The sequence below is a fragment of the Elaeis guineensis genome, chromosome 4 (genome assembly GCF_000442705.2).
Source record: "Elaeis guineensis isolate ETL-2024a chromosome 4, EG11, whole genome shotgun sequence".
Taxonomy (NCBI): Eukaryota; Viridiplantae; Streptophyta; class Magnoliopsida; order Arecales; family Arecaceae; genus Elaeis; species Elaeis guineensis.
Genome location: NC_025996.2, coordinates 21,686,050 through 21,698,318, shown reverse-complemented (window position 1 = coordinate 21,698,318; position 12,269 = coordinate 21,686,050). Strand labels below are relative to the sequence as shown.

The 12,269-nt window shown below is 36.4% G+C and overlaps 2 protein-coding genes across 3 annotated transcripts; both read right to left on the bottom strand.

Annotated features, from left to right (window-relative positions):
- Nucleotides 1–3,980: 3,980 nt before the first annotated feature.
- Nucleotides 3,981–7,176, bottom strand: LOC109505772 (pentatricopeptide repeat-containing protein At2g37320-like). Its single transcript, XM_073255826.1, is given in 3 exon segments — nucleotides 3,981–4,546; nucleotides 4,646–6,848; nucleotides 6,851–7,176. Coding segments are annotated over 2 exon segments (1,509 nt in total). The 5' UTR covers nucleotides 6,924–7,176; the 3' UTR covers nucleotides 3,981–4,546; nucleotides 4,646–5,412.
- A 552-nt stretch (nucleotides 7,177–7,728) lies between these two features.
- LOC105043417 (uncharacterized) lies at nucleotides 7,729–12,239 on the bottom strand. 2 transcript variants are annotated; one of them, XM_019850291.3, is made up of 5 exons: nucleotides 11,946–12,239; nucleotides 10,487–10,712; nucleotides 8,993–9,189; nucleotides 8,648–8,774; nucleotides 7,729–8,558 (listed from the first exon to the last, which is right to left on the bottom strand). In XM_019850291.3, the coding sequence occupies exons 2-5, from the start codon at nucleotides 10,487–10,489 to the stop codon at nucleotides 8,475–8,477; spliced, it is 411 nt and encodes a 136-aa protein (XP_019705850.1). In that variant the 5' UTR covers nucleotides 10,490–10,712; nucleotides 11,946–12,239; the 3' UTR covers nucleotides 7,729–8,474. The 2 variants fall into 2 exon arrangements, with proteins under 2 accessions (XP_019705850.1, XP_010919256.1); XM_010920954.4 differs by lacking the exon at nucleotides 10,487–10,712 and having other exon boundaries at nucleotides 11,946–12,238.
- Nucleotides 12,240–12,269: the final 30 nt, after the last annotated feature.

Sequence of the window (12,269 nt, the reverse complement as noted above, 5' to 3'; positions counted from 1 at the left end):
ATTGGTAGAAAAAGCAGAGGAATGTGAATTGGCTGAGGCGGCGAAAATAGATAACACGATGGTCAACCATTGGGCAAGTATACCACGATCCAATAGATGATGTCCCTAGAGGTTGGTGGATAGCACGGGCTACCTTTTTGGTAGCTGGGAGCTTGGGACAGGACGTGTCATGGCCAGATCAACACTATTGCCATCCATGTCAGTGCCGCTGTGACTCTTAACTTGGCACGTCAGACCAAAACACTCTTTAACTTGTCACGGAAGGCATCGGAGGCGAGCTCGAACCCAACTTAAGAGATTGATGAGATATATTACAACAATTTAATGAATATAAAATTAATATTATTGAAATTAGAGATGTAGAAGAATACTACAAAATAAAATAAAATATAAAATTTTTATTTTTTATTCTAAATATAATCTTAATTTTATTTATTTATTTTTTGTGTGTATGAAATCTCTGATCTTCTTATTTAGGACCATACTAGTAGTGGACTAAGTTATAAACATCATTTAACTTCAAAAGATTAAGAAATTTCATCATTAATTAGACAAAATGGACCATTTTGTCCTATTCCAATAAATTGGATCCTAAATGTTTTTATCAAAAAAAAGAGAGCTATGTTCAAATCAACAGAAAAAAGGGACTAGCACGTCTAAATCCCTCTTGAGAAGTCTTCCTTTTTATGTTTCTCTTTTTTTTTTTTTTTTTTTCAAAAAAGAGAGCTTCTTTGAAATTGATACGATGTCTAGTTGTTAGATAATAACTTCCTAACCGAGCTTCTGCTGCTATTCCTCCCACGGTGGCATGAAAAACAGTGAGGATGAGGAACCAGCCACAATGGGAGAATGATTCCTCAGAGTCTAGTTTTGTTTGTTCGCTAGGATTCGGTGAATGCTGGTGGAACCCGGAAAGAACTGTCATATCATTACTCAAATGATATTATGTCATCACTTGGATGTCTCGTGGCAAACAACGCATTCCTTGTGTCTTTTTATTGAATGGATCGAGCACCGTTCATGGTCATGGCAATTTACCTTTTGGGGAAATTTTTTGTGCATCGCAAACAATGTAAAAAATTTGACATGAAATACATCTCTATCCGATTAATATCATCATTTTTCAACACATATTTAATATCTGTAATTTTATTTTTTTATTTAAAATTTTAATGATAAAAATATTTCTGTTATTTAAAAAAATTATGACATTCTATGCCATATTATAACATCATGCATTCAAAAATTATAATTTTTGTCCACAGGATATCATAATATAATGTACAATGTCATAATGTACATAGGATATCATAATTTTTTTTCAAAAAATAAAGATATTTTTATCAAAAATAAAACTGCAGCATTAAATGCACATTAAAAATGGTTGGATAAAAATCCTCATTCTATATTATGATATCTTGGAACATAATATGACATTCTGCATACAAAAGTCATAATTTAATGCAAGATATCATAATATACACAGAATATCATAATTTTTTGGATATATTATGATATCCTACGTATAAAAATCATAATATATCACAGAATGTCATAATTTTTTTCGAAAGATCAGAGTATTTTCGTCATATAAAATTTTCAAATAAAAAAATAAAACTACATGCATTAAATGTGTATTGAAAATGATGACTATATGGATCAATCACATAAAATAGTGTGCTCCATGTCAAATTTTTACACCTCCATAATTCCTAAAAAATTTCTTACCTTCTATCTAGATAGGCTGATCTTGGTCCAAGAAGAATCACGTGCTAAACTGAGACTTGACCAGAAAACCACCATCCAAGATGATCTCCCTTGCCTCGATATTTCAAAATTTGCTCGTCGCACCATCAAGCGTACTTTGTACACAAATCATTGTCTGGATAAGTCTGCCTTTATCCATGATAACCATCCCAAGGTGATCCATTCATCATGGAACCATTACAGGACTACATCAGAGAATGCCCCTCATTATTGTCGTTAGAGTCTAACATCAGCATTACTTGTTCTACAGCAAGTCGTGCTTGCCCTCATCGGAGTAGTCCATTCAGAACATACCAAAGGTCACAGAAGTTGGAACCTAGAAAGAACTCAAGTCAGGTTCCTTCAAAAACCAAGATAACCTTAATTAGCCAAGTACCATATCCATACTTCTACCAAAGGAAAAAAAAATACCATATCCATGCACTACCAACCAGCTAACATTTATTCTTATGGAAGACAAGCTTTTTGTGAAAATTTAACACCGGAAATTCACCACCCTGCGGGGAAGCACTAGCTTGGAGGATAATCCCAGGTCTTTGAGTTTCGTTAGGTGGACCCATAGAAATGGCTTTCTTGGATTAATACCTCGTAACAGGCACACCTGAATACGGTGTCACATCAAGAGATGGTGACAAATGAAAGAGAAGAAATAGATCAACTTCATATTCTGTTGTGTATTCTGTGGTGTTTTATATGTTCTTTCCTACTGTTTTAATTCATATCTTGAGGACTCATCACACTTGGATGGATGATAATGGTCTAAAATCCACATTTCATCGTAAAAGAGTATAGAAAGGCCACTAGATGGCAAGCTTAAGAATGTTAATGGCTTGAAAGTAAAAAATGATTTATAAGCTATCCTTATATCCCTCAAGTGATAAAAGAATATGACTGGTGAAAGCATTCTCTAATTGGAACTTTTGATAATAAAGGATCCCAAATTCTGCTCTCGTGTAAGCATAGGCCTTATTCCAATAATACTAAGAATAATTTTGTCATAAAAGTTATAAGCTTACCCAATAATCTTGCACAATAAAGCTTCGGTTATCAAGTAAACAGGGAAAACTTTTAGATTCACTATAATTTCAAATCTTTTTAACCTGTTTTACTATCATCCATGATAATTTATATTTCCAGAAACAAGTAACCCAGACAAAGTTACGGTCAAAGTAGGTCTTCTCATACAGAGGATGTTCACATCAACAATCTGTTAAGTTTCTATGAGGATACAGGCACTGATCTATCAACAACCTGCCCGTAGAGGACTACCGGAGGTTAAGCCCATCAATGGTTACCTTCTACTAACCTTGTCTCTCTTTTTCGGTGGAAGGCAAAGTTTGTCCTGATCAACATGTCCACTGTGCTTTTTCCATCTCATCCATACTCTAGGTATATGTGTGAAACTGCAAAAGCTTCTTTCTATTTTTGCTTTTTAACCATCCCATGGTCATCTTTCTTTTCTTCTTTTGTTTGTGGAAAGAAGATATGCTATCTCCACTATGGTCTATGTATTGTTTCACATGTTCAGAAAGCACGAGAAAATGAATTTGGTAGAAATGCCTGATGGAACAGTTTATCTGTTCAAATATAGATATGCCAGACCACATCAACTCTCAATAATATCAAAACCCTGAGTAATATGTGCCAGTATCATGAAAAAGTTGACATTTTTTTAATGTCTCTTTGACTGGATGAGAACCTTGAGACTTAGGCCTTGATAAGAGCGGCATGATCCTGTTATGAATCCTTGAGCTATTAACAAGGGATCATGCTGTCAGAGCATTCCGAGGTGTATTGACCCATTCAACAAAGGCAGCAGCAGCAGAGTTTCCCAGTTAGACATATGTTTATCAACCCAGCATCTCAAAAGATAAAATACCAGTCAAGTCAGAAAGAGTAGCAGCAGCAGAGTTTCCCAGTTTGACAAATGCTAGTCAAGCCAGCATCTCAAAGATAAAATACCAGTAAAGTTAGAAAGAGTACAATGTGCGATTGCACTATGAAATGACTTGTTTTTCGGTAAGACAACATGAAGTGGCTTTAAAAAGCAAGGATTTAGAGATTTTGAAATTCAGATGTCTTTTTGGCACTCGCAGAATACAAATGACGGAATGGGTGGGAGGCAAAGAGATCTCATCTGCTTTCAGCTTCTAAAGCAGTGCAATATATAAGAACAATGATAAAGCAATATGAATTCACAAGAAATAGCCACATCATAAAAACTACAACCACGTTATAAAAACTATGAGTACCACCAACAATTAAATATACGGTAGAATAAATAAAGAAAATGGAAAACATGACATGCACCCAGATAAGTGCAACAATGAACCATCTTCAGGATTTGGGCATGTTATGGCAAGAAAGAAGCATACCCGACTAGTTCCACAGCTTGCAGCTAGTAGACTACAGGCTTCCCAGATCATGAGATGACCAGCATAGGCTGGTTAAAATGGTGGTATAACCAAATTGTGTCCTAAGGACCCAGAGCGCATTTCTAGTTATAGCTAGAGTCATTACAGGAAAACAATCAGAATGCCAACCTAAGTGGAGAAATGTATCAGGACAACCACATCATCATATCAATGTCAGATGACAGATAAAGCCATATAAGATCATTGACGGTGAGAAAATTGACTATAGCACCTCTCTCATCACTATTTAGCACAAGGCAGCACAATTTAATACATTTGTATGTTCAAATAATTTGACTAGACAATCTCGAGTCATCCATTTTGGCAGGTTTTTTAAGTAGACCGCATTTACTGGAGAAAACAATCTGCACACATACAATGTAAGAGATTTCTAAGGCATAACTAAAAATAAACGAAATGAATAAACTGGGCATTAGGTTGAGATGGTAACAAGAAAAACATACCTGATAAGTAAACAAGACATTGTCACTCTTATGGCCAGCCAGCTTTTATATATATATATATATATATATATATATATATCATACGACACTAGGATTGAGTTTTAACACCAAGTAGGTAAAATATCAGTACCCTTCCTTGGTAACTGGAAATTGTTGTTGCATCTTAATTCATAACCCTGCAAAAAGCTTGGGGCAAGGAGCATGCTACCTGAAATTTTGCTACAAAAGCTCTGGTTCTTTGCTAAGTCAGTCAGCCAAAGCAATACTTCGCTTGGGCCAAGGAGCTACCTGAAATTTTGACACAAAAGCTTTGCTTCTTTGCCAAGTCAGTCAGCCAATACAATAATTCACTTGAGATGCATGCCTTAGCTCAGCTGTTTCTCTTTCCAAAGGTGTATGTCTGTAATTCAGTATCTAAGCCAGCTTCAGGCAGCTCCCGTCTTTCCTTGCTGTACCATCTCAAAATCAGCTCCATTTTTCAGGAAAATCTTTCTCATAATCTAGCAAAGAATTTTATTTCCTATACTTTCAGCTCTCAACCTCCACCTTTACCATCGCACTGTATATAATAATATCGCTAAGATGCATTTACATGAAGGGGCAAGAAAAGAACTTGTCAACCTTACTTCTATGACAAGCCTGTAAGACTTAAATTGACATCCCCCCCCAAGTTCTATTATAGATCACAAGGTGAAATTCCTGCAATAGATAGAGATATAAGGTCAATTCTATGACATGCCTGATTTCAACAGCACTCCAGTCAACTGTTATGAAGCATACTCAGATGCAACATCTGCCAAAAGTTCTAGGATCATGTAAATACTCTCTGAATCACAATGTGTTTCATCCCTGGTGGTAAAGATATGCACCTTTCCTTTTATCTCGATCCAACTATTGCTCAACTCCTTCCTTGCATCCATTTCAGTCATCCATCTCCTCATCAAAGCAACCTCTCTCTGTCTTCCTACAGCTGCATACATCTGCATAACCATCAAACAGGAGGCAGCATTATTTGATTCAAGCTCCAAGACCCGATCAGCCGCATACAAGCCTAACTTAAGAGCCCCACTTATCCTGCATCCATTCAGTAGTGTTCTCCAAAAGATAGAAGTGGGCTCAAAAGGCAACTTGAAAATTATCATTGCAGCTTCTTTGAGCAATCCAGCACGTGCCACAATGTCAACCATGCAGACATAATGTTCAGGTCCTCGATGAACTCCAAAATCTTTCTGCATCCTGTCAAAATACAGTATTCCCTCTTTTACAAATCCACAATGGCTACATCCCTGGAGAACACCCAGAAAACTGATTCTGTCAGGGTGAAACCCAGCTTTCTGCATCTGATGGAAAACTAAGATTGCTTCAATAGCATATCCATGCTGCCCATATCCTGAAATCATAGCATTCCACGTGAACATGTCAGGTTGATGAATACTATTGAAAATATTGACTGCACTATCAAGACACCCTGATTTCATAAACATAGAGATGGCAGAGTTTCTGACGAGAATGTTATTGTCAAATCCTCTCTTCAGGAGTTGGCAGTATAGCTGCTGGCCATCCGAGAGTGCGGCTAAATCTGCAGCAGCAGCCAGGGTGCTGGTGAGAGAGTGAACAGTGGGTCTTCTTCCGACTGACAGCATTTCTTTGAAAAGCATCAAGGATTCTGATAATAATCCATTCTGTTGGAAACCAGATATGATTGAAGACCAAGAGGCAGAGTCTGGCTCAGGCAATTGTTTGAACAATTGCCATGAATCAGTGATTCGAAAATCACGAGCAAGCCCGGAAATAATAGTTGTCCAACTGATGGTATCTTTTTCTTCATCAGGCATGACTAAGAAAAGCTTCAGCGCAATATGCAATCTACTCTCACTTGTGTAAGCCATGATCAAGGAATTCCAAGAAATGGTGTTCCTTTCAGACATCTCATCAAATAGTTCCCGTGCATCTTGGGTCTTCCCATGCCTGATATATTCCCTAATCATTATATTACAAGCAACACGGTCCCTAAAGGCCATTTCATCAAAGAGTTTTCTTGCCAGGTCAAGTTTTCCTCCTTTTGAGTATGCCGAAATTTGTTTGGTCCATGATATTAGATCTTCATTTCTTGAGTAGATATACATTCCTCTCATTTGCTTATGATTGATATACTCAACATTTCTTTTATGTAGCAAATAATGTGTAAGATGCACATTTCTATACTGTTACATCCCAGATGTACCAGAAAACCCATCTTCTTTATAAGATACATTTGCAAAAATAGGATGGACCACATGTCATAGTCACTTACCCATCCTAGATTATTGCTACAGAAATGCAGCTCAGCTAAGGGAAATTAAATGTGACCTCCGGCTATCCCTACCTGAAATTGGTCCTTCAGGTTACAAAAAATAAATAAGACTTTCTAAAGAGCAAACAAGCTGGTATTTCTAAGTGAAAATTCTTTGCAGAATGCAACAAAATAACTTTTTTTTTTGGCTACCTCCAAAATTTCTTTGTAAAGAAAACAAGGAAAAGGGGAAAAATATACTTCACAACATAGACCAAAATATAACAATTTTCTTGTCATTTAATACAAATTATTAACAAAGAAAAGAAAAAAGTGCTGGATGGAAGATATGTACTGGAAAGAAACTAGGCCTATCTTGTAGTTCTTTAAACCAGCCTATAGTTCCAAGGGAAGAGGTGAAACCTGGTACACTACAGTGTGCATGCCGCAAATTATATAGCATTCTGATTCTTGTCAGCATTAAAATACAGGTAGATATATCTAATTATAAAATACTAGACAAGAATTGTGTGATAGAATTAGACCAGCAGAACAGCACTGACATAGCTTGCAAGCACAAATGAAAGAAAAATACTATTCATCTTTGCAATTGATGAGACTCATCCAATGCATAAGACAATCCCAAAATCCAACCAAACGGAAAGATAACAGCATTCAGTGGCAAGAGCACTAAATAATGGCCACTCCAAAATTACTTTCACACAAAGTTTGTCATCTCAATATTGGACCCCATACTGGTATAATCCTATTATAGTATTGATACGTTAGTACAGTATGAGACATTGAGGTGTACGGAGCATCAGTACGGTATGAGACTGCATATTATTTCAATACCAGTAAGATACAATACGGTACCAACCAGTATGGTGAACCTTGCTTCCACATGTATCAATCAATCTCCAGCTCAAGGCATCTCAAACTAAATACAGTCCTGGGGGGTAAACATGACATAACTGGCAAAAAGAGCAGATCCAGTGAGGGGGAAATACACCCTTTGACTTATTTCTAGGGACCCATTGCATCAAGATGAGGGCTTTCCACATGAATCAGAACTATTAAATTCCTCAACAATAGCTTTAATCCTTAAAAGATTTCACCCGAGCTCAGACACAGCAAACATGGCATTGAAGCCATTATCCGCTGGTTCTACCTATCCTCGGAAAGGCTCACATGTCCATCTTAAATTTAAGGGTACTACTATATTGGCCAGATATAATAATATTATTGAGAATCAATAAAAATAGTAAAATATCAGTAGGTCACCAAAGTAATCTGCAAATAGGACATTACTAAGAATTCTGTCCATCTTTAGTGTTTCCTAAAAATGTAGTCCTGCTTGATCTTAGCATTTTAAAATTTCAAGTAATAATAAACTTCTTAACAAGTTTTGTACAGATTTTAATGGACTATATTCAATTGGTGATGTTGAACTCAAAAAAAAAAAAAAAATCATAGCATATCGTAGCAATAACTAAAGTAATGTTTAAATAATAATAAACATTACATCATGACATAAAAAGCTTGAACAAGTTTTAGTTAATTTTTGCTTGATTTTCCTTCATTAGGCCTGGGAATCCTCTTGTACTCATAATTGTTGATGTCAACCTTTTGTTGCAAAGCCTGCAAACATAAAAGAAACCATTCTGAGAAAATGGGATGAAGCACCTTTGGGTTAAGAAACAGTTTACTAGCTGAGAGAACTCAACCACCTTCAGCTCCTCCTCCAGAGAAATTTTCTTTGGCTTATACCCATCCTTGGGTCCAGTTCTTGTAAGTGCTTTTGTTGTTTCAATGATCTCCCACTCTAGATCATCTTTTTCCTTTGTCACTTCTTTACTGAATTATTAAGCCAACAATTTATGATAAGAACAGATGCAATTTGTTTGATAGAATTACATATTAAACAAGGCAACAATCTTTTCTACAGATCCCCAGACATACTTAAATAAGAGGAGCTTGACAATACCAACTACCAAGAAAGATAATGGTATAAATAAATAAAGAGTTGCACGGCACTAAAAGCAAAAGATAAAGTACTAAAAATTTAGACATGCCTTCCTTTTATGAGATGAGCAAGGCCAACTGATCCTAATACTGTGAGAGATATGAATGGAAGCCCATATCGAAGGAAGGGGTATTTCCTGCCCCATCGTTTAAATTCAGCAGCCTTATGCAAAATCTTAGTTGGAGGAACCCCTGGACCAATCTTCTGAGCTGAATTTGTCTTTGTTTCAGTTGTCATCACTATCGGCTGAAAACAGTATGAATTAAGGAAACTATTTTGTGAAATTATACAGACATCGCCAAACTGTAAATTGAACTATCAGAATAGTTAGGAAGAAAGAAAAGAAAAGTAAAAAATTACTTTGAGATGGATAACTTCAATAACAAATACTCAGTAGACTTTCATATTGTAAGCTCATTAATTCCCAAAACTATCAGAGCGAGCTAACAGATTGTTATAGGCCAGCATCAAGTGATGTCAACTTCCCAAGAAGACATTCATCAACTGCATACTACTTGCAATCTACACCATATACTTTCTATATGCAGTTCCCATTTGCTTCAATTTGCTGTTTTGAGATTACTTAACATAAAAGGAAATAGAGAAAAATCAAGCAAATTCATTTCATAATTTAGCATTTATCTGAAATAATATTATGTTTGTTAAAGAATGCTATTATGTTCTTTAAAAGATATGGTCTCCGTATAAAGGTTGATGCACTCATGTTTGAAATTCCTGAGTCAATCAGAACTCAATCTAGCCCATGGTAATTTAACAGGGTTCTGGTTTTACTCAGGAAACCACCTCACTTGTTTTAAAAGTAATTGGCCAAGATTGGTTATATAATTGGACCATGCAGCCAACTAAGTCTAGCAAACAAATTCATCAAGTCTTCATATACTTTATCAAATTGATTAAATAAAGTCACTAAGTTGGTGAAAACTCAATTTTTTCTTTCTTTTCTCAAATGATATCAAGTGCAACAATAAGATAAAAGGCTAAAGTTCAACACAGTTGAAGTTTTAGAGTTATTAGTTGTTATTCAACCATCGACATAACCATCAAGCCATGCACCAACTATTCAAGGTTCGCTTTAAGAATCCTTGTGTTTCCAAATATTGAGATTCATTTCATAGTCTAGCATGTCTTTTCATGACAAGCACTCAGGTGAATATCAGCACTCTACTTTCTACATCCCAACTTGGAATGGTTAAAACAGATTGACAATGTGCTGACTATGAGAACTAGATCCATCAGCTTGGGTCTAAGAACCAAACATTATATATCATGAAGTATAATAGAACATCAGTGCGTGCAAGTTCAGTCAGTCAACAAAATCCAGCACACAAAGAAGCAGTCTATATGAAGTTCTTAAAATCAAACCACTTATCCCATTTTCCATGCAATTAAATCAACAAAAATGTTTACAAAATTAACAACATTAAAGATTTAGGAAAGAAAATTTTAATTGTTCACTTTTCTTTAAAAAACCATACAAGAAAAAAGGGAATGAAGTCAGAATAACTAAAGCACTCCATCTCACCATAAACAGAGAGGGAATTCACTATCTTCTTCTTTACTTGTTCATCTTATTTTTGATCTGATTGATTGCCCAAAACTATTCCTCCGCAGCTCCACCATCTCCAGATTTACGAAGGAAGCAAAGGCTATCATCTCTCACTCACTCGAAAGCCTCCTCTTATTACTCAGTGGTCCACAAACACATTATATCAACTTATCAATGCTTTGCAAATCAATTTGGACCAGACCTGTATATGATAGACAGCAATGGCAATGAATCAGGTAAGCACAATTGTGGCACCTAAATAAAAAAGCCTCCCAATAGTCCCCTAGAATTTTGACAACTTAAATCCCATCCATCAATCTCCAACTACTCTTCAGCTTAAGAGGGCCAGTTAGGCTTTTTGATAAGACCTAGAACCAGCAGACATCAGCTCCAATGCCGTGCTCACCATCATCAAGCTCGGGGTGTAATCTTTCAATGAGAACTTTTCTCAACGCACCTAAGAGTTTGGATTCATGTGAAAAGATCACCTCTTGGATGCCATTTACTTAGATCTGCTCTATTTTCCAATTTTTCCCTTCAAGGACTGGATTTAGCATGAGATGCTTCGAACCAAGGATAAGTTGGTACTTCTTGTAGAAGTAATTCTAATAACTTCTCCCCTTCAATGGGCTTACCTAGTTCCCTTCCGCTTTTGATTCACTTAACCTTACGCCTCTATCTAGGTTGCAACACTAGTTTTTTTTTCTTTTCTTTTTTGTTTTTCATTTTTAAACCTTCTAATCATCTAATTCCCTTCCACTCTTTATTCACTTAACCTTCAACTGCTATCTAGCTGGCAGCCCTGTTTTTTTTTTTTTTTTTTTGGTTTTTCTTTTCTTTTCTTTCTCTCTTTTTTTTTTTTTCTGTTGAACCTTCTAGTACCTTGATTTCCTATGTCTAGTGTTGAAGTTGTTGCCTAGTCATTTATTGCTACTTCCTTGTAATCAACTCTTGACCAAGTTATGTGCGTGTACTCAAAAATCATTTAAATAATTTGCAGTGCTTGTTAGAAGAATATCAATATTATAACTAAGTTTGTCTGCACCGACTACTGGATCTGATTAGTATCCCAACAGTATATGATTCATGCATAAATTTAATGTGCTAGGTAAATCTTCATTATGCTATTAGTGCATAAATTCATAAAATGCCACCATTGCAAGAAAACTCGACTCGTTTAATTCATTCAAATTACAAATTTCCTTTCAAAATTTGACCTTACAAAGAATCCCATCATTCTTCTGAAAATCACAAAGAAACAAACTTCAAATCGTTTTAATAGCTTTTTCAAAAAAAAATCGTTTAAATAGCGTACTAACTAAAGCACCGCCGTAGTAGAACCTTGTAATGTAACCAAACTAATCACGTAAATCACAAGAAACCGAGAGAAGAAGAAGAAGAAGAAGAAGAAAGAAGAAAGAATGGGCGGTGGTACCTTGTCTCGCTTTAACTTCAAATCCTTCTCTTGCTCGATTAAGCAGGACGAGGTGATCGCATGGGTGGCGGAGCCACCGAGGCGGTAATAGCGGGATGCGCGAAAGGAGATGAGACAGCAGTACAGAAGGTTGCAGGAGAAGGTGGTGGCCGGCGACGGACGATGGTTGCCGGAGCTGCGAGAGTGGGCGGCGAAGCCGTGGGAAGGAGCGGAAAATAGAAGAGAGAGGAGAAATCTCCCCTCAAGCCCTAAAACATCGACTCGGGCTGTGCGTGAGTACTGATGAAACCGAAGCCGGCCAACTTAAATGACGGGTTACCGGGT